General features: G+C 43.8%; 1 protein-coding gene across 1 annotated transcript; it reads left to right on the top strand.

Moving 5' to 3' along the window:
- Positions 1 to 518: 518 nt before the first annotated feature.
- Positions 519 to 21,724, top strand: DLST (dihydrolipoamide S-succinyltransferase). Its single transcript, XM_056852198.1, has 15 exons — positions 519 to 612; positions 3,985 to 4,018; positions 6,713 to 6,761; positions 9,722 to 9,777; positions 10,868 to 10,942; positions 11,238 to 11,293; positions 11,771 to 11,882; positions 14,081 to 14,221; positions 14,469 to 14,554; positions 15,491 to 15,588; positions 16,838 to 16,968; positions 17,835 to 17,908; positions 18,723 to 18,806; positions 20,325 to 20,492; positions 21,538 to 21,724. The coding sequence occupies exons 1-15, from the start codon at positions 538 to 540 to the stop codon at positions 21,670 to 21,672; spliced, it is 1,374 nt and encodes a 457-aa protein (XP_056708176.1). The 5' UTR covers positions 519 to 537; the 3' UTR covers positions 21,673 to 21,724.
- The last annotated feature ends 390 nt before the right edge of the window (positions 21,725 to 22,114 follow it).

Raw genomic sequence — 22,114 nt, 5'->3', positions numbered from 1 at the left:
ATTGTGTATGAATCTGTGGTCTGATCCAGGAAAGCAGTTCTCTCTCTGTTGGTGTACCAAGAGAGCAATCCTAAGCAGGTCTACTCAGTGGGGAAGGTGTTCTTACGATGGCACCTTAAATAACTTTTGACAGTCCATAATTGTCTATGCCAATTTGTGAAGACTGGGAACAGATCCGACCAGGGCCTGTGCAAGAGACCTGGCTGCCGCTGCCATCGCAGCAACAAAGGACTTCCGCGTTTTCATTGCGGTCGCCTCCCAGATTCTCTCCCCTTTCCCAACCCGCCTGGCTCCATATCCCGTCTCGAGGTGAATCGTCCCCCCCCTTTTTTTTTGATACGTGGTTCAGTCCGGCTCCTCCCCGAGGACGGTTCAACCCACTCTCTTCGGTTAGACACACTTGGTACAGCCCACTTGTTCCTCCCCCCCCCAACCTCGGTTGGTCGATCCCAGGCCGTTTCCGGTCTCCGCCGCCGGGCCTGCTTCCGGTGCGAGCGCCCTGGGGTTTTTCGTGCCGTCGCCGCTCCCCGTGCCGCGATGCTGTGGCTTTCTCTGGCCCGGGCTCGTTGTCTCAACCGGGCGTTCGGTCGCTCCCTCTGCGCCGTTCAGCAGGTACCGGCCAAGGAAAGGAAAGGAAGGCAGGGAGGAGGGGGAGGAGGGGGAGGAGGGCGGCGGCGAGCCCCCCCGGGCACGGGGGGCTGCGGTGGGCCAACGGGCGCCAAGGGCAACAGGGAGACGCGGGGCGTCGGAGGCCGGGGCCGCTGGGCCCGTTACGGGGGAAAGGCGGCAGTCCTAGCCGTTGTTCTCCCTCCTGCCCGTGGACGACCGAAGGCCCCGAAGTGGGGTGTTAGGGGGCTGTTGTCCCCGGCGGTGTATCCTGATGGCAGCCCCGCCTCCGCCGGAAGAGCAGCGCCCCTTTCCCCCGGTGTGAGATGAGTCGTGTGGGAGGAAAGTCTGGGGCTATGAACGGAGGGGGTATTAGGACGGCTGCAAGCCTGGATCTGGCCAGGAATCTGAAGGTGGCTCTGAAGGTTGGAGCCCCGTTGAAGGCCTTCGACGCCCGAAGGACGTGTTCGTGTGGAAACGCGCGCGTTTTTCATGCATGCAAAAGGCTGCTCGTTCGTAGCTCGTGAGGTTAGTCGTACAGCTCCGTGACCCTAATTGCCCTTGTGTCATGGTTGGCTGCAAGCACCTAAGGCTTTGCCCGTTGCCAATCGGGCACAGTGCAGAAGTAACCACTGATCTGTTTTCTTTGTCCTATCAAGTACATGTGTCAAAAAGGGCAAGAGTCCAGTAGCATCTTAAAGACTAACAAAAATATTTTCTGGTAGGGTATGAGCTTTTGTGAGCCACAGCTCACTTCTTCAGATACAGCTAGAATGTGAATCCATCAGTCTTTTTTGGATGGATTCACATTCTAGCTGTATCTGGAGAAGTGAGCTGTGGCTCACGAAAGCTCATACCCTACCAGAAAATATTTTTGTTAGTCTTTAAGGTGCTACTGGACTCTTGCCCTTTTTGACTACTGCAAACAGACTAACACGGCTACCCACTGTGAACTATCAAGTACATGTAACTAATTTATTGGCAATAAGCTTCGCCAACATTATGTCCTTGCACGCTATTGTGTCATTAAGGCACGTGCTTATATAGTAATTGTCAGATTATCTACCGTGAGCCTTAGCAGAAAGGCAGGCTATAAATGAAGTTAAATAAGGGGGAGGGATAGACACGTTTTATTAGCTAACAAACAATATCCTCGTTGAGTTATGTTCTCAATACCAGGGCTTCTATTATCTTCAGGGAGTGTTGAACACATGAAACTGCCTTATACTGAATCAGACCCTCGGTCCATCAAATTCAGTATTGTCTACTCAGACCAGCAGCGGCTCTCCAGAGTCTCAGGTAGAGGTCTTTCACATCATCTGCTTGCCTAGTCCCTTTAACTGGAGATGTTGGGGATTGAACCTGGGACCTTCTGCATACCAAGCAGATGCTCTACCACTAAGCCCCAGCCCCTCCCCAAGATGTTAAGATGAAGGAATTAGCTGTCATCTTTGTATCATGAGGGGAGGTAACAAGTTAAAATAAACATCGGGTGTGTTCAGACAAAAATCAGTGAGCAACTAATGAATGAGTCAGGGAGAAGACATCTGAGTTTGAAGCATGGTTAACCGAAAAAGTCGTAGGAAGAATTTGAATAAAAGGAACAGCCAGATCAAGCAAAGGAACTTTGATTACAGCCTCTTAAGTATCGAATAAGGAAGGCATTTGGAAGACCAAGTGAAGAATTGGGGCATGAAAAGGTTTGGGGTTGTTCTGTAAAAAAGAAAAAAAAAAGGAGGAACATAAGGAATTCAGAATTGTGGACCTGAATTATTACGAAAGCTGAAAAGTTTCATTTCCAGCATCAGTAAAATACAGAAGGAACGTATGGGAAGCAATATTGGTCAGATTGACAGTGTCACATGGATGAAGAACTGTGTAATTGATGCTGAAGTTATCAGCCTCAGGAGAGGAGCAACTGGCTGTAGCTGTCAGTGGACTAGGAAAAACTGGTGAAGAGAGTAGTTGAGGAGGGAATTCGTTGTGGAGCAAATGGTTAAAGGGGTAGGGGATGAGTTCAGATGAAGTAAAAAAAAAACCTGAAAATATCTAATGATTGCTTCCAGCAAGATCCCACATGGCCTTAAGATTTGTGCAGCTGATGGTCTAGTTTGATGTGTTAAATTGAAAGTGAGGCCTAGTGTTTATTCTTGTGTCACTATAAGTGGGAGTTACTGGGAGGAAAAAAGCAGAGCTGCCCAAAGCTTCCCAGTCTGACTAGACTGTGGAAGGCACTGTTTTTATTTGGCAGGTAGGATGGAATTAAATGGAATGAGGGAGAAGCTGTGGGTCAGTGATAAAGCATCTGCTCGGCATTCAGAACATCCCAGGTTTAATCCGCTGCATCACCAGTGAAAAGGATCAGGCAGTAGGAGATGCGAAAAGCCTCTGCCTGAGACCCTAGAGAGCCACTTCCAGTCTGAGAGGACAATACTGACATTATGAACCATTTGCTGGCTTAGTCCCTGGCCCAAACAATGTTGTGGTCTTAAGCCTATCTAATGTGAAGGTATGACTGAATTGCTTTAAACACATCTAAGTGACCTTATATTGGAGCAAGGATGTTAATTTCCACCTTGTACCAGGTCAGAATTGTTGCTGTGCTCCCTGATGTGAATGAGAAAGTACTGTCCGATGTGACTAGAGTCCTAACATTTCTAAAATATTTTCTCAGGAAGATGCTGAGGAGATACGCTGTATTGTACTACACGTTTCCCTTGTTATCTTCCCTGGTCTGTTTTCTCTGTTGTCAGTTGGGTAGTAGGCTCACTGGGTGCAGGGACTTGTTTGCAGTGTTCACTGATGTGTGGGATGATTTGATGTGTTATTATCTATTGTGCTGCTGCTGGGTGTACAGCCTTCATGGATGAGCAAGGATTAGAACCCATCTTTTCAACTACGCCGTACTCAAATTACAGCATCTCATTCTAGAAATACATGTGTATACATGGCCGGAACATAATTTGTACTTATTTGATTGAATCAGAATGCCATCTTTTATGATGATATATCCTTGATCAGAAGCTTGAACCTGCAAGCTAGTGTATGTAGTCTGTATTTAGCTATCAGCTACCTTCCACAGAAAAGGCAAGGCTTTAAGAACCCATTCCTCTTTCCTGATGTCTTTCACTTTATTATAAGAGAAAGATCAAGAAATTTGAGGTCATGTGATAAAACTTGTATCTGAATGCTTGTGGAAGGATAAGACACTATGGGTTCTTTTGGGACTTCTTTCTCCTGGCATTAGGGTAGTTCAGAGCAGTATAAGAAACCTGTTCTGTATTCTACAGTTTGCAATGTGGAGTGTCGTTAATTCCTCCTTCAGTTATTTCTAAATACTCTTTGCTTTGATGAATATATCATCTTTCTCTTTCATAGGGAAGTTGTCCACAGGGGAAATGTTTGCTCTCTGGTGAGTTTTATATTTGATATTAATACCTTATGTTTTGAAACCATTGTAATGAGGAAAACATAACCAAAAATATCAACTACAGTAGAGTATAAATAATTTATACACAGATACTAAGCAGACTTTATTATTAACACAACTGGAGAAAAAAAGGAAAGCTGGATAAGGCCATCAAAAACCTACGAAGTATTGATTACAATTTCTCACTTAGGCAGTAACTTCTTAAAAGGTCCTATTAGCAATTACGTACAGAAGTATGTATGTATGAGCCCTGCCTTCGCTGGGGGAGGGCAGGGTATGAATAAAATATTATAATTATATTATTGAGAGACAGTGTGGTGTAGTGGTTAAGAGTGGCGAACTCTAATCTGGAGAACTGGGTTTGATTCCCCACTCCTCCACATTGAAGCCTGCTGGGTGACCTTGAGCCAGTCGCAGTTCACTCAGAACTCTCTTAGTCCACACAGAGGCAGGTGATGGTAAACCACCTCTAAATGTCTCTTGCCTTGAAAATCCTGTGGGGTCGCCATAAGTCAGCTGTGACTTGACGGCACTTTCCACAACATTATATTATTATTATATAAGTTATGCCAGAATGGATCCAAATATTTTTCAAGAATAATCCCCAAACAAGACTACAGATGCTTCTCTAGAATGCTTCTCTCAGATTGTCAAAAGGGAAAATAATACAAACATATTGAACTGAATTCGTTTTCTGCATGTATGTGCTTCTTTAACAAGTCACTATATAAGTGGAAGCATTTCAACAGATTCAGCCCTTAGAATCCCTTTCAGAAAGCCTAGAGGTGGTGGTGGTTTTTTGAACTATAGATTATATTTGTTTCAAGAGAATTCCTAGGGAACCTGCCCCGGCCAACCCCCCACCCTTGAAATATGGGAAATATGTCTCATTTATCTAGATGAATACTGTGCAAACTAACAATGCTATCTTAAACAGAGCTACATCCTTCTGTGCCCTTTGACTTCAGTGGAATTAGAAAGGTGTAACTCTGATTAGGATTGCAGTGTGAAAGTACTGTGCCTCTCCTGCCCATTCCTAATGTTTGGCTAGGGGGAAAAACTGTTCATCTGATTATGCTTTTATTCAACAGTGGGCATAATGGAGCAGGTGAAAATAGCTTTATTGTTATGGTAATTTGTGCAAAGACCACTTTCAAATACTCCAACATGGAAACAGTTCTGTTGGTTTGGTTATTTACTCAATACAAGTGTCATACATCACTATGCCATTTGTTTTATGTGTAATTTAACTATATTTCACAAAAGCATTGGGGATGGCTGGAATTTCTCCCCAGAGATATAAATGGAATGATTTGGAGAGCCAGGGTGTTGGACTATGACCTGGGACAGCTGAGTTTGAATCCCGGCTCTGCCATGGAAACTCACTGGGTTACCTTCGGCCTGTCACATTCTCTCAGCCTAACCCACTTTACAGGGTTGTTCTTGTGGGGATAAAGTGGAGGAAGGGAAAACTGTGTGATAAGCTGTTTTAGGTCCTCAGAGAAGAAAAGCAGGGTATAAATAAAAGTTTTGGGTGGCCCATGGTAGTGGAGGTTTAAGTAGGATCTTACTTTAGTGCATTCCCATAAGTTACCTTGCTTGATGACTGTTAACCATGCCAGTCTGGCTTGAGGCTGGCTTATTTATAAAAACACATGCTGAGATGCAGAGCAGAAAATTCTACAATACAGAGCATTTTGTAGAAATTTTCCAGTGCTGTTTTCCTGTGAAATAAATGTCTAAATATTAACTGTTCCATAAAATAAAGGGATGGGACTGCCAATAAAATATTAAGCAAATTTGGCAATTTCAAAGTTGTAAATGTTTTTAGGTGATAATCTCTAGAAAATGTGTGAGATAGTATGGGTTGGTTTTACTTATGGCTAAGTTATTTGTGGGGGGGAGTGGGATAAAACTACAAATGTATGTAATAATCCAAATTTTAAAAATCAAGTTACTAGTTCTTCTCATTGGTTATGCAGGTTAAACCCAAACCAAATCTACAGTTCTCATTTATGTCTCTTATTGCATGGTAAAAGAAATATTGCAGTCACCAATCTGATATGGAATTAAGAAGTAATGCAAGTGATGCCACAGAGAATAACAGTAAAACTGAGGTGCCCCAGTGACCACTGTGGAAGAGAGTTAAATTTTGTTGGAACAGATGAGTGGACCATTTCATCCACAACATATCACACACTGTTTTTTGGGGTGTGCTGAATTTAGTGTGTCAACAGTTTCGAGTGCCTTAAGCGTTTTTCCTTAAATTAAACAATGTAAGGAAAGTATGTGCTCTGTTTCTTTAAAGTATTATTTCAATACCACACTTGTGTATTTTTTCCTGATTAAACACTTCAGTTGAAATATATGTTGCTGTTGGGTCATACAATTAACATAGGGGTACTCTTTACATTGTGTTTACTAAAAACATGTCAAAATAAACATGCTAGCTCAGATCATGCTTTGTTTAGGACACTGGAAAAAATTCCAATTCAAATGCTTCCCAAAAACCCTCATCGCTGAAAACAAGAACATTCTTGAAGAGTATCTTTGCATTTGTGCAGTGATTTTCTGCAGCTGTCTCATGCTTTTTGGGGGGGGGGGCGGGGTAACTGTTTTGAGTCACTTGTTAACTTGGCTTGCCAGATTTTAGCTGAATTAGTTTCTGCTTTACAGGTATTTCTCGATGCCAGGGATCAATTTATGCCAACAGCAGGAAGCATTTGTAAGTATGCAACTTATGAAGTCAGTTAAATTGAACTTCTACACTGTATTAAGATGGGAAAATGATTCCTACAATAATTCATCAAGCATATTTAACATAGTTATGGTTATTTTGTGCCAATTGTAGCTGGATCCTTGAATTCTACAAATTATATGACTTAAGTAGTATCCACTTATTTTGCTTAATTTAGAGGGCAATCCTATGCAAAGTTACTTCAGTCTAAGCCCATTGATATGAATGGGCTTAGACTGAAGTAATTCTCCTTAGGATGGCACTGTTAGCCAGTCATGGGAAGGTAGGATACCAAGGGTACTGAAGGCCCCAATCAGTCATGCTTAGTCTCCCCCTTCATCTTTTCAGGTCTCCCACTTCTAGTCTCCATAACTATCAGGACTAGGCACTTGTGGTTTTCTAACAAAATCTAAGATTCTCAGGCTGCTAAATTCTGTGCCCATTACAAGTTTCCACACTTATGTGGTGTGATCATAGAATCACATGAATGTTCACAGACCTGTCTCCAAGTTAAGGCCTTCTTGAAAGTTAAGGACTTCTTATTTTTTAATAATATAACAACAAAAATTTCAACAAATACTGTAACAGTACAATCAATATATGTTCCAGTAGCGGATCACATTAATGCTTTTTATAGTAATCATATGTTCAGTTAGAAGTAGTGCTTAATAAATACAAATCACATGATATTTTCATTGCATCTTCTACTTCATTGTACCCGTCTCCATGTACTCTAAAAAAGGCAGCCGTCTATTTAGAAAATTAATGGAGCAAGACAGGATATTTATTACTTTAAGTTGCGAGGGTATCTTATCTAAGATTAAGAGATTCCATTCCATTTTTTATCAGCACCCAATGGGAGACACATGAGATCTTTCCCAGTATGAGCCAATCAGAAATGTTTGCTACCAGTAGTAGAAGTTAAATGTGTTCCATTTTCAAGATAGCGAGGTTTTATGTATCAGTATTTTCTAATAATAGTGAGAGAGCCAGCATGGTGTAGTGGGTGAAGAGCAGCAGACTCTAATCTGGAGAACCAGGTTCAATTCCCCACTCCTCCACATAAGCCTGCTGGGTGGCCTTGGGCCAGTCACAGTTCTTTCTGAACTCTCAGTCCTTGCGGAGGCAGGCACCTCCAAACGTCTCTTGCCTTGAAAACCCCAAGGGGTCACCATAAGTCTGCTGTGACTTGACAGCGCACACACACATTCTCTAATAAAACAAGGGGTCATAAGGAACATCATAATGTGCAACTGATTCCATACGTCTCAAAGTCTTGCCCCCAAGTCAGCTGACTTTCAGACATGACCATGAGCAAGGCAAAATTATTCCACAGCCTGAGAGGGCCCTGCAGGTTTAATGTTAGAGACCTCAGAATGCTCCATCTCACTGTGATAACTGACATTTGAAAATACAGGAATGAAGATGCTGAAGGGGTGAGGAAGGACTGGATCTGTATTCTGCATTGGTCAGGGCTCACTTGGAATACTTTGTCCAGTTTTGGGCTCCACAATTTAAGAAGGATGTTGACAAGTTGGAGCATGTCCAGAGGAGGGCGACCAGAATGGTCAAAGGTCTGGAATCCATGCCCTATGAGGAGAGACTTAAGGAGCTGGGTTTGCTTGGTCTTGAGAAGAGAAGGTTAAGGGGTGACATGATATCCATGTTTAAATATTTGAAGGGATGTCATGTTGATGAGGGAACTAGCTTGTTCTCTGTTGCTCCAGAGACTAGGACACGCAGTAAACTAAGAGAAAAGCGATTCCACCTAAACATTGGGAAGAACTTTCTGACGGTGAGGGCTGTTCGACGGTGGAATGCGCTGCCTCGGAGGGTGATGGAGTCCCCGTGTTTGGAGGTCTTTAAGCAGAGGCTGGATGGCCATCTGTCGGGAGTGCTTTGATTGTGGGATCCTGCATGGCAGGCGGTTGGACTGGATGGCTTTTGTGGTCTCTTCCAACCTTGTGAACTTGTGGGTCTGTTTCATATCACCCACTTTGTGCTCTTTCTGTATATCTGTAGAAGTTAGTGGGGCCTCTGCAGAAATTCAGTTTAATTTCTGAAGGAGCGACATAGAATCATAGAGTTGGAAGGGACCACCAGGGTCATCTAGTCCAACCCCCTGCACAATGCCGGAAACTAACAACTACCTTCCCCCCACATCCCCAGTGACCCCAACCCTTCCCCCGCCATGCAGGATCCCACAATCAAAGCACTCCTGACAGATGGACATCCAGCCTCTGCTTAAAGACCTCCAAAGACGGGGACTCCACCACCCTCTGAAGCAGTGCATTCCACCATCGAACAGCCCTCACTGTCAGAAAGTTCTTTCTAATGTTTAGAATCGCTCCTACATGAGTTGTAGGAGTTTCTAGTGATGAGGCAGGTGAACACTGAGAATAGTGTGTGTGCGGCTGCTTTTTGTGGGGAAACCGGCAGCCCCATAGGGAAACTGGCACTGCAGCTATCTATGGTACAACTAAACCAGAATAATATTTATTGTCCATTTGGAATTCTGCAGCTTGATCTCAGTCATTGCCCCTCCTGCATATGGGTAGATGAGGAGAGTTTATCTGAGCTGAGTGACTGAGATTCCCTGTGGTGCTGCTCTTAAAGGTGAATAACCATAAATACATTTGGTACAAGCCTGGTTTTGGTTTTTAAGCCGGTTCAGTTACATTCCGAATCTCCCTTGGTCTCTCAGTCACTTAGCTACCTGGCCAGGATAATTTCAGAAATACGATTTCCTTGGATTGTTGAGTGCCTAAAATTAGGCTCCTTCTGGAATAGTGCATAAACCAATGTGCTGTGATAAGCAAACTAAAAATACTGTGGGGGCAGTTCATTAAGAATCCAGCAAACCATGACAGCCCAAGTGCAAAATCTGCACGACTTACAAGCTTCCGGCAAGTGGCAAATTAAGCATTTTCTTCTTTCATGCTCTACAGAGTAAACGGCTCCCGTGTCTTCACTGTCCGTTATTTCAGAACCACCGCAGCATGCAGTAAGTAGCTGAGAAGCCTGCTTCCAGTAGAGGGAGGCTGAAGTTCCTGCTTAAGTATATGTAGCCTTGCACCCTGAATAAATTTGCCTCCACATTCTTGGTCTGAATAATTTTGCAGTGGTAATACGAAACAGGGTTGACTGCAACACTTAGAGGAAAGGATAGATTTCAATAGTTTTTTCTTCCCTCCCACTGCAAATCCCACATTGAGGCCAGTGTGGCTCCTAGGGGTGCCCTGAACTCTGGGTGCAGCTTTTCAGAGGGCACCATGGGCTGCAATGTAGGAAAGTTCTGTTCCACTTGCAGTACTTTGGATCCAACACTTTAAATATGTTTTTTTATCATACTGTTCCTTGTTTGCCAGTGCAGTATATTGGTTAGTGTTGGAGAACAAAGGAGGCCCAGGTTTACATCCCCATCTAGCCTTTGGGCTTCAGCCAGTTGGAGTTTCTCAACCTCCCTCAGAGTGTTGCTCTGAGCATAAGTAAGGAACCCTGGGAAAGAGTGAGAGAAAAACAACGAAATAACTGATGGACCACTGTTTTTTCCTGCATAGTTCAATGAACCTGTGGACTTGACAGCATAATATTTGGGCTGGGCTTGATCTTTTATGACCTTTCCAGTGTTTCAAATTATTATTATTATTTGTATTGCACCATCAACATGCATGGTACTTTGTAGAATAAAAAGCAAAAAAAAAAAAGTAGCTCCCTGCTGTGACAAGCTTACACTGTAAACCTTGAGAATGCAGGAGATAGTGGAGGAAAAAGAGAAACACTGAATATGCACAATAGTTATGCATGTTTATGCTTTCTTTCAGCTGGGATGAGACTTAAGCTGCCAGGCCAACAACTCAGTGGAAGGGGTGGTTTTAAGTCTGAGTGGTGCCATGTAGCTGTATTAGGAGGAGATTTTAAGGCATGAGAGCCAGTAAGGCTGGAATCATTTCAGGGAGCATCTGCCTTTACTTTGTAATTCTTCTGTGGACATCATTTTCTCATAATGGCACATTGTTCTCATATGTTCCAGAGCCAGAAATGGCAGAACTTGAAATCCTGTTCCACCACAAATATGTTTGTATCCTTTGCAGGGGAAGAAGTTGTTACAGTAAACACACCAGCATTTGCAGAATCAGTCACAGAGGGAGATGTCAGGTGGGAGAAAGGTAAGAGGCTGCTTTTTCACTCTGAGCCACTGTGGGAACGGTCAAGTCCTGACTGGGGACAGCTCTGGATGCTTTTACTCTGTAGGTTAAAAATCGCCCTATGCATGTTAGTTACAACAAGGGCAATGGTCTATAAAGGGACTCACAGCCCCCAAGTTATGTCTGTACAACCCATTGTTAGGATCTAACAAGTTTGCGTTGTGAGAAATGTGGGCTGCTTTGAAGCACTTCTGTGGGTTGGAAGGAAATGGTGAAACTCTGTCCCTGTAGTTACTGCTGTTTTTTCACTGTTTAGCTGTGGGAGACACAGTAGCAGAGGATGAAGTGGTGTGTGAGATAGAAACAGACAAGGTAAATGTCCTGTTTTTTTAATTTCTTGACACTCCCCAGCATGGGGTGGATGTTAATGATCACAAAACATAGGCCAAGACAGTAAAATGACCCCAAGCAGTTTAATACTCTTTGATAACAGTAAATACTCCTGCTTTCTCTTGAACAAGCTGGGAGCTGGCTTGTCCTCCATCTTTCACAGATTGACAGTAAATCCATTTTTGTACTAGAAAAAGGTGTTACATGTTGTGCCACAGTCTTCCTTCACAGGCTCTGAACCTGTTAATAGCTCTTAACTATTTCTGTGTCCCATCCCTTCATGTGATGAATTAGAGTTGGCTGGAAATATGTACTTAAAGGTGTGGTGCATGCACGGCACCTCCCTGCCTTGTCTTCTGCTACAGTTTAACTTGCCATTAATTCTTGTTCTAGTGTCCCATTTTCATACTTGTGTCCTTCCCTTGATGAGTTGGGAATTCATTTATCTTCCGTCTGCAGACATCTGTGCAGGTTCCAGCTCCGACAGCTGGTGTAATTGAAGCACTTCTGGTCCCTGATGGGGGGAAAGTGGAAGGAGGAACACCTCTGTTCAAACTCAGGAAAAGTGGAGGTAAATCAAAAACATGCAATTAAACAGATAATTTTCTGTGCTATCTGGTAGGACTGCCAGAGACTGAGATACCAACAAATATTTTCAATCAGGTCATGATGGATTCTGCAATAAAGAACAAAAATCTGCATTGATCCAGATTCTGTAACTGGGCTGTATCATACAGACTTGATTGGGCTTTTTTGTATCATTATAGAGGACGGTTGCAGTCCTCTATGGACAGTGTAGAAAAACATTAGAGTGTGCGAGCATGTTGAAAGGCAAAATAGAAGGGGGGGGGGACTTTGTGTCTGTGTAAGTCTATCTGGACTTCCAGAGGCTTGGATTTTAAGGCTGCAGTTGATCTCCATAGTCTTCTAATTAGTGGCTGCTGTTTTGTGACCAAAAGCGTTTCATTAGTAGCCAAAACTAAGGTAACAGATTCGGACTCCTTTACTGCAGTTTCCCTAAGGATGAAGACCTTGGTCAAGGTCCTTTTGGAGCCTATGGGCATCTTTAGAATGCTTACACAGGGAAGTGGGCATGACCACAAAATGGCAGCTGTAGGAGGTAGAACCCATCAAAAAATGCCAAGGAGTAGTGTTGCCAACTCTAGCTTAGTAAGTTCATGGAGATTTGGGAGTGCCTGGGAGCTAGGATATGATGCCATAGAGTCCACCTTCCAAAGCTGCCATTTGTTCCAGCAGGACTGATCTAGAAATGAGTTGTAATTCTGGGAGATCTCCAGGCCCCAACTGGAGGTTGGCAACTTTATCAGGGAGTGAGGGTATACATATCTCTAATAGTATCTCTTCAGCATTTCTGGCAGAAGTTCTGTTTAACAGGATGAACATACTATTTTTAAAATACTTTCTTGCGTATATATTGCTCACCTTCAGGCACACAGGGAAGATCCTTGTGCTCTGGTGGCAGCTGCTATCAAAGCAACATTTTTAAAACTCTGCATAGCCAATCAGAAGCCCTGCTGGGCAAAAGCCCCATCTGGCCATGCCCACTTTTTCACTCTTGAGTCACTGTTGTACCTCTGAATTAAAATACACTGTGAGCCAAGAAGTTAAAGAAAATTGGTATAAAACTTTTTACAGATGGTACTTGACACCCAACATGATCTCCCAGATGAATACTTCTGGGGAAAAAAGGGGCCTGCTGGAAATGTCAAGAGACAGACGGTTCCTACTTCCATGTTTGGTGGACTTGTCCTAAATTACAAACATATTGGAAGAAGATTCAATGTGAACTACAGAATATAACTAAGACAAAAATAACTCTGGACCCTAGACACTTTCTACTCAGTATAGTACCATCTGATTTGCCTAAGGAACTCAGTGATGTTTTTAAATATGCTACAACAGCTGCAAGAGTAGTACTAGCCAGAACTTGGAAACAAGCGTCAGTGCCTGACATTGAAGAATGGAAAAACAAAATGCTTGATTATGCTAACATGGCCAAAATGACTTTTTTGATGAATCCCTCATGTAACGAATCGATGGAACAATTTAATGAGAGAGGGCAATCTTTTTATGCTTATATATTAGCAAGTTGATTACTAATACATTTTAGGAAAATAGAACATGTCTACATAAATGAGAAATGTAACTGTTCTTTATCTATATTTTAGTAAACTGGTTGATACATAGATTTTCAAAATTATGACTATATAATCAAATAAATGTAAAAATATTTGATTAATGAATATGCTTGATTAATAATGGTTTGAATACCGACTAAGCTTTCGAATTTATGTCAAACTATTGTTTTCCCACTTTTTCACTCTTGAGTCACTGTTGACTCTTGGTGGGCGCCAGGAAAGGTGCCAGCTGGTACCCTGTGCCTGATCTAGGTTGTCCCAGATCAAAGATGAAGATGAGGAAAAGTTAAACGGCCATGAATTCAAACCACTAGAACCTTCTCTTCACGTGTGCTTAGTGATCAGCTTCAAGGCATAACCTACAGACTCAGATCTAATCAGGGTAAAAGGAACCTAACTCATGATATCTGATTTGTGTGTCTCCTGCAGCCTCTGTGGACACAATACTATTTTGGGGTACTAGCCAGCAATCCTATAATTTAATATTAAAATGGATAATTTTGGGTCCAAAAGAGTGCTTTTTTTTTTTTACAGCCTGCTGCAATGATCTGAAGAAACGTGCCTTTGGTTTCTACCTGCATTTGTGACGGTCTTGTTTTCTGTCATTCAGCTGCACCTGCTAAGGCAAAACCGGTGGTGGCAGCTCCTTCAGCCCCTGCGCCTGCTGCTGCACCTCCCCCTGCAGCACCAATTCCCACTACGATGCCTCCAGTGCCCCCTGTGTCAACACTGCCTATTGATTCTAAACCAGGTGAGTCCTAACAGTCTCTAGTCCTCCTCAGTTACTCGCTCCCATCTGTATTACTTAACTAGAATATCTGAGCAGAAGTAACTATACTTGCTGGCTCGGCGGCTTCTCACCTGCTGTATGAACTTCAGGCACCCCAAACAACTCTTCTGGCTCCTTCTTGAATTGGCTTTAGCTTTAATCTTTCACTCACCAGCACATCAGACCTATTCTTTCAAGCCCTTGACACCATTTTCTCATTTGCTTTCAGTGTCCGCAGTAAAGCCAGCTGCTGCTCCAGCGGCTGCTCCGGCTGTGGAACCTGGGGCCAGCAAAGGTGCCAGATCGGAGCAGAGGGTAATTGGAGGCTTTTCCGAGCTTCTGGCAGAGGGGCAGTGGGGAATGGGTGGTGCAGGAGTGGTTGGGGCAGACTAGAGGGTTGGGGCAGACTAGAGGGATGGTTCTTTAGCTCAGAAAGGGTAAAGAGAAAGCTTCCCGCCAGACCCTCATAAGATGTGGTGGTCAAGTTGTGATGTATGGCCACTAGGCAGTGACTGAATGCAGGAGGTCTTGCTTCATGAACTGTACCTTGGTTCCTTCTGCAGTAGCAGTGGTCAGTAACATAATCCCATGGTTATGTGACCAAACCTGGTCGCGACACTGCTTATGTCATTCTTGGAACTGTGGTGTGTTTTGCATTTCCTGCTGCAAGCTTGCTCAGTGTCCCAGCCCATGAACCTCTTTGAATGTCTATCCATTTGATTTTGAAATTCCTATAGCATTATTTGGTTTGATCTTCTTCTCAGCCAAGCATTCTTTAGGTTTGCAAGTAGAGTTAACATATCTGCCTTGGGAAATTCTGGAAGATTTGGGAGCAGAACCCAGGAAAGGCATAGTCTGCAGAGGAGAAAGAGCTCTGAATGCCATAGAGTCCGCCCTCTGAAGTTGCCATTTCATCTAGAGAAACCATTTCATCCCTGGTCATGAAAAAGCGGGATAAAAATCTAATAAAATAAAATAAATTTATGTAGTCTAGAAATCAGTTGTAATTCTGGGTGAGCTCCAGGCACTACCTGGAAGTTGGTAAGCTTACTTGAGAACCTGTAGCTGACCTAAACAGTATAGCAGTTTTCTGGGTTCATTGCCCCGAAAAAGGTTGACATCACTTATTTGCTGTGTTATTTTGTGTGGCAACCTGTCCCACTGTGTTAAGGAAAAGGTGGTCTTCACTGCTTTCTTTTGCGTTGTTCCAGGCATTATACCTTTTTCATCATCTCTCTCTCTTTCCTTCAGGTGAAAATGAACAGGATGCGTCAACGTATTGCTCAGCGCCTGAAAGAGGCTCAAAATACATGTGCCATGCTGACCACCTTTAATGAAATTGACATGAGGTAAAGAACCAGACTCCCAGTTGATTTTGCTCCCTGTTGCATTAGCTAATAGCAGGAATTTTGGGTGATTAGGCACATATCAGTGGTGAGATCCTCACCGAGCTCATGTATTTCTTCTCAAGAGTTGTGTTAATGTCCATGGGTGATAGGTATACTTCTGGCTGTAGCTCTGTGTGGAGCATGCTGTGGTGGAACTTGTTTTTTTCAATTAGAAGAGGTAAAAAAACAAAACTGGCTACTGTGTGGAAGACTTTCTTGTATAATCCTCTCTTGGTGGTTAGTGTACTAAGCTGTAGTGCAGCTTACCAAAAAATAGTCCTGGAGTTCTCACCCAGTCCCCGCGTGTCCCTTGTGTCTGTGTTTGACAGTGAGGGAGCCACCGTTCTTCAAACCAAGTGTTTGTTTGGCCTGATCCCTAATGGGTTTGGGGAGGAGGAAGCTTATGTTTCAGTGCATTAAGGGAAATGGTGCCCAAATCAAATTGCCGCATGAAATCCTATCCTCCTTCTTAAGACAAAACATGTAAATATTTTGTGTCTGAAATAATAAGGTTGGCAAAACAGCCATGATTGGAGGGGAAGTGCTGCAACTTATCTCCTTTCGCAGGCTAATGGAGGTTTCGCTTTACTCTGGCCTTAAGCTCTTGCTGTAGCCAGTAATTTGTTTTCAATTGATTGTCCCCAGCCCATATGCTGTGTGGTCGTCTTGCAAGGACCTAGGCCGAGGCCCTTTGCTTCCCGGGGGGGCGGGGGGTGGATTAGCGTCTGCTGCGAATGCTGCCCTTGATGGTTTCCTCTTCTCAAACCACAACTTCATTCCGGCAGTTCCTGTGCCTTGGGAGGCAGTAATATCTTTGGATGGTAATCCTAGCTCAAAACAAGATTAGACAAAGGAAAACAGTCTCAGCCTCAAGGGGCACTGACTCTAAAAACGGCCTCGGTAAAGCCATACTGTCTGGGCAGTGGGAGCTGAAGGTTAACATTTCCATCTCTGTCTAAAATTGTCAGGAGAAAAATGTTCAGTCTGTGTGGTTGCAATAAGTGAATAATGGAAACTGCTATTTTCTGCTCTTTCAAGAATGTTTCAAAGAACCCTTCCAAGGACATAGCCCTAAAACATATGCTGTGTCCTGGCTTTTGAAATATGGTCAAAGAAATGGGGCCTATAAGTATAGGGAGCTGGACCTTGCTCTCCATCCTAGTACTTGTAGTATCCTTGATAGTAAATATTCTTTCTGTGGCATTTTCAGTAACATCCAGGAAATGAGAGCTCGGCACAAAGAAACCTTCCTGAAGAAGCACAATCTGAAGCTTGGCTTTATGTCTGCCTTTGTGAAAGCTGCAGCCTTTGCCTTGCAAGATCAGCCCAGTGTAAACGCAGGTGAGAGGAATAGCCCTGCGTTCCTGAGATGAAGCTTGTCCGGTAGTGAACAAGAGTTCTATTAGACTTAAGAATTTCAGACTTCATAATTAAGTGGAGCGTTCAACAGAGAGTCTCCGCTCTGCTTTTGGTGGTCTTAATGGCACTTGTCACAGAACAGTGGCTTTTACCTGGAAAAGCCCTTTCTGACCAGATGGGTTTTCAAATGTGGATGAAGGAGTGACAGTTTAACCCAGCTTGGTGTAGTGGTTAAAAGCAGTTAAGAGAGCCAATGTGGTGTTGTGGTTAAGAGCGGTGGTTTGGAGCAGTGGACTCTGATCTGGAGAACCAGGTTTGATTTCCCACTCCTCCACTTGAGCGACGGAGGCTAATCTGGTGAACTAGATTTGTTTCCCCACTCCTACACATGAAGCTAACTGGGTGACATTGGGTTAGTCACACACTCTTAGCCCCACCTACCTCATAGGGTGTCTGGTGGGAAGGGAACAGGAAGGTGATTGTAAGCCGCTTTGATTCTTCCTTAAGTGGTAGAGAAAGTTGGCATATAAAAACCAACTCTTCTTCTTCAAATCTTCTGTATAGTAAACTAAAGCACACTTTGCCATATTCATTTAAGTTTGTTATAATGAGGAAGCAGTTCAGTCCCAGAGATTCAGCCTCTGAAAAGGGACTAAAATGAAATTTGTTTGCAGTCTGAGAAGATCTTAATCCAATTTCTAACCATTCATGTTTCTTTGTGCTTGGGGAAATTAGACTTGGTCTTCTCCCATACTTGGTTTCAGTGATCAAAGGGCTTGTTTTGGGCCCTCCTGGGTAGAACCTTGGCTCCTGGAGCTTCTTGATGTAATTCTTCTTTCTCAATGTAGTGATCGATGACACAACCAAAGAGATCGTGTACAGGGAATACGTGGATATCAGTGTTGCCGTTGCCACTCCTAGGGTATGTTATGTGGGATTGCCTTTTGGCCAGTCAAGCCTGCCAGTCAGATTAATGGGGAAAGGTGAGGGTTGGCTCTTGAGTGGAGTGAAAAACCAGTTCACATACCATACACGAGCCTGTCTTGTTCTGCGGTTACAGCTGCAACATTCCTGGGCCAGATGGGCGGCCGACCAGAGGCCTAATGGCCTGACTATGTAGAGAGGATCCTTTTCCTGAGTGAAAGGACATGATGCACCAGAGGGGGCTGGGAAAACTCTTATGTGCCTGTAGCTCATATCATTAAACAAAACACAAGGACGGACTGCTTAATTTACAGTACTGGCCCACAGCCATTGTCTAGAGAAAGGTGTCTTCAGAAAAAGGATACTATATGAAACAGGGCTCCTAGCGGCTGAAAAATGCACTGAGAAGCAAACTTCTACCTGGGGTACTAGATTTCCTTAATACTGCATAGGAGAGCAAAAGAGGCTTTAGACTGAAAAATTATTATATTCAAGCAAGTGAGCTGGGGGCAGTTTCCATTCTTTTTGCTCCTCAAGGTGAAGTTGGAACCTCCTGGGTTCCTGCCACAAAATTTTGCTTTGGAAAAGTTAGGTCATACCACTTGTGGCCCTAAGTTACTGTTTCAGCCTGTCTCTCACAGACTAACAACAATATAATATTTTACTGGTAACACTAATTCTTTGGGCTCTTCCAGTCTCTGTTTTTTCCCTTAAATAAAGCTCTTTTCTAAGTGATGCCAACTTGTGCTGCTTGGCTTTCGCTATACTGTGATATTTGTTGCATTTAAACCTAAGATTTTTGTTCCTTGTAGGGTCTCGTGGTGCCAGTCATCAGGAATGTACAAACGATGAACTTTGCTGATATTGAACGAAGCATCAGTGAGCTGGGAGAGAAGGTAAATTGGACGGGTGGGAGATGAAGTGCTGTGAGTGAGAACGGACACACAACTTCCTTGGGGAGGGGGAATAAGGGGGAAATTACTGTTCCCTAGAAGAGACATTAAAAAGATAGCAGGTAAAAAGTGGCAGTTTGATTTGGGCAAAATGTCCGATGACAAGCCCACCAATGCATCTGCGCAGTCATAGAATCATAGAGTTGGAAGGGGCCGTATAGTCCATCTAGTCCAACCCCCTGCTCTATATAGGATCAGCCTAAGACATCCCTGACAAGCATTCGTCCAACCACTGCTTGAAGATTACCAGTGAGGGGGAGCTCACCACCTCCAGAAACCATGAAACAATATAACATAAAATTAGAGCCTTACTGAAATAAGCGAAATGCCCATCTTATCCAGCACCCTGTTTTTAAGAGAAGTCATCCAGGAATACCGCATGCAGGGCATGAAGGCTTTCCCTAGTTACCCTGTCCCTAGCATCTGGTATTCAGATTAACACTGCATCTGAATGTGGAGGTTGCATTGAACCATTATGGCTAGTAGCCACTGATGGACTTCACCTCCATGAATCCCATTTGAAAGTCACATAAGCCAAGTTGCCATCACCACATCCTGAGCAGTTTGGACAAAAGCCATTTTGATAAGGATTAATTACAGAATAACAGCCTGTTACTTCAAAAAAGGAGCATTGTGGCACCTTAAAGACGAACAGGTATATTGTGGCCGAGTAAATTTGTTAAGTCTTTACCATAAAACTCCTTTTCAGTTTTTTTGGTCATAGATGGGGACGGGCTGTGGCTCAGTGGTAGAGCATCTGTTTGGCATGCAGAAGGTCCCAGGTTCAATCCCCGGCATCTCTTAAAGGGACTAGGCAAATAAGTGTTGTGAAAGACCTCTGCCTGAGACCCTGGAGAGCCGCTGCCAGTCTGAATAGACAATACTGACTTTGATGGAACAAGGGTCTGATTCAGTATAAGGCAGCTTCATGTGTAATTTTCCGTATGGTATGAAACCAAGCCTGATTCACATTTATCAGAGTTTAAGGACAAACCTCCGAAGGAAACAGGAGCAGCATTCAGGGAAATGGCTGTTCATCATGTTTTGTCTGGCATGCATTTATGCACTTTGTAGGGTGGTGAGGTTACAGGAAATTCACTTTCCCTCACACTGGAGTAAATGTGCCTGCATTCCTTTTCTGCTTACTGGTCTGTGTTCTGGCAAAATAAGACGATTCTTAACTTGCATGGCAATTCTGATCTAAGTGCTGTATGTCAAGGCACCCACCAACCCATTCTCCCCCCTCCCTGGTTTTTTAGAGCCAGGACCACTGCAGGAGTTACACAACCCAGTCAGGTGTAATTTGGCCTTTGTCTCAGCCGGTGGGGGAGAGCTGTCCATGGTATTAGTGGCTAGGCATTTTGGCAGCTGGGAACCAGCATCCTGTTTTCTGTTCCCTGATCCCTTTCCCATCGCACGATACTTTCTTGTGTTCCAACTAATTTTTTTTTCTCATTTCAGGCTCGCAAAAATGAGCTTGCCATTGAAGATATGGATGGTGGCACGTTCACCATCAGTAATGGTGGTGTATTTGGATCCCTTTTTGGGACACCAATCATCAACCCCCCTCAGTCAGCTATCCTGGGCATGCATGGCATCTTTGATAGACCTGTTGCTATTGGAGGCAAAGTAAGTATCATGTGGAAGGCCCAGACGGCTTAAGGGCCCTTTAGACATTGCTTTAATAACGTGGGGACTGCATTTCCATAAGTGGTTTCCTCACTCCTGGGACAACCTTTAAATGAGCCCATCCATGTAGGCAGGAGCCAGTCATGCAGAAGACCCCTGTGCAGTCAGTTTCTGCCAATGTGGTTGAGTTCAATTAAATGTAATCCTGACCCATCTTGGAGTTACTCATCAAAAAAATTATTCCTGTTTGGAAAGGGTAATGTTCCTAGGAGACTTAGCCTAGACTAAAAAGTCAGGTACCTTTAATCTTGACCTGCCAAGTAGAGTAGAAAAGGACCACCAACTGGAAACATTGGCTACTACTAAGCTCTTTGCTGGAGAACACAGAGGAGTGATCACAAAAGGATTTTGAACTGTGTGCGGTGGGAGGGTGTGGAGGTGTGCTACAGAATAACAAATGATTGGCAAATTTTTAGGTTCTTGGCTGCTATAGAGACATTAGAATGTGTGAAGTTTGTTTGAAATGTTAAAGGCAAGGCTTAAATAAATGAAATCTAAAATACCTTTGCAGTACCAAGGCTACTCAAAGGGGTGGGGTGGGGGAACCCCAACCAATCCTCTAGGAAAGTGAAGTAGAAACACAAGACAGGCTCCTAGTTCTCTCCCCTTTTCTCATCATCCTATTTTAGTGAAAAGTCTCAGCCCATGAATACAGAAAAAAAAACCCGTAAACTGTTGGTGAGTTGTGCTCTGCATTAGCATGACCAGATTATCAGCAATTTTCAGATCTGTAGCTGCAATGATGAAACTTAGAGCAGCTTTTTAAATAAATAACAGACAGAGGTTTCCTAGATTGTTTAGAAGCTGCTAGCAGCTGCACAGCAAATGCAGAATATGCCTGTATTCTGAGAATTCCTAACGTCTCTCTTATCTGGGGATCAGTGACAGGCTTCTTCGCTGTCCTGATCCCCTCAGTCTGGTCAGTTTGTGTCTAAAAAGGTGACTGAAGAAGACAGGGCTTAATGGTGGCATTTCTCCCCCTTAGGTTGAGGTGCGACCCATGATGTACGTGGCACTGACATATGATCACCGGTTGATTGACGGCAGAGAGGCGGTGACTTTCCTGCGCAAGATCAAGGCTGTGGTGGAAGATCCTCGTGTGCTGCTGCTTGACCTGTAGAGGGCAGCAGCAGCAGTACCCCATCCAGCAGAGCAAGGATGCAGCCACCAGCAGACAGAACAGAGGGACGTTCAGGAACCAGCAGGACTTCATTCCAGTCTCCTTCTCTTCCTCTCCCATAGTGGCAGGGGGTTGCTTCGAAAGGAACCCCAAGGGTAGTGTGCCATCCACCTTTCCTGTCTCTTCCAAGTGACGGGTCACTTTCTTCCCAGGGCAAACAAGTAGCTGTTACAGGCTGTTCTGATATAGCCTGCTGTTTTCACTCTCAAGTAGATCTGGCCTCACCTTTCTCCTGACGTTCATGGGGATCGAAGCTGCTTGGCTAGAGCTTCCCTCCTAAGGCTGCTCTTGCACAGAATTTTTAGCTTTAATTCATTATTACCAGGACTGGATGCCAGGAAAGGGAAAGGTGATTTCTGGTCCTGTACTCAGCGTGAAGACT

This window comes from Euleptes europaea, chromosome 6 (assembly GCF_029931775.1).
Source record: "Euleptes europaea isolate rEulEur1 chromosome 6, rEulEur1.hap1, whole genome shotgun sequence".
Classification (NCBI taxonomy): Eukaryota; Metazoa; Chordata; class Lepidosauria; order Squamata; family Sphaerodactylidae; genus Euleptes; species Euleptes europaea.
Note: the sequence above shows the minus strand (reverse complement) of the source record. Positions and strands in the feature narration are given on the sequence as shown.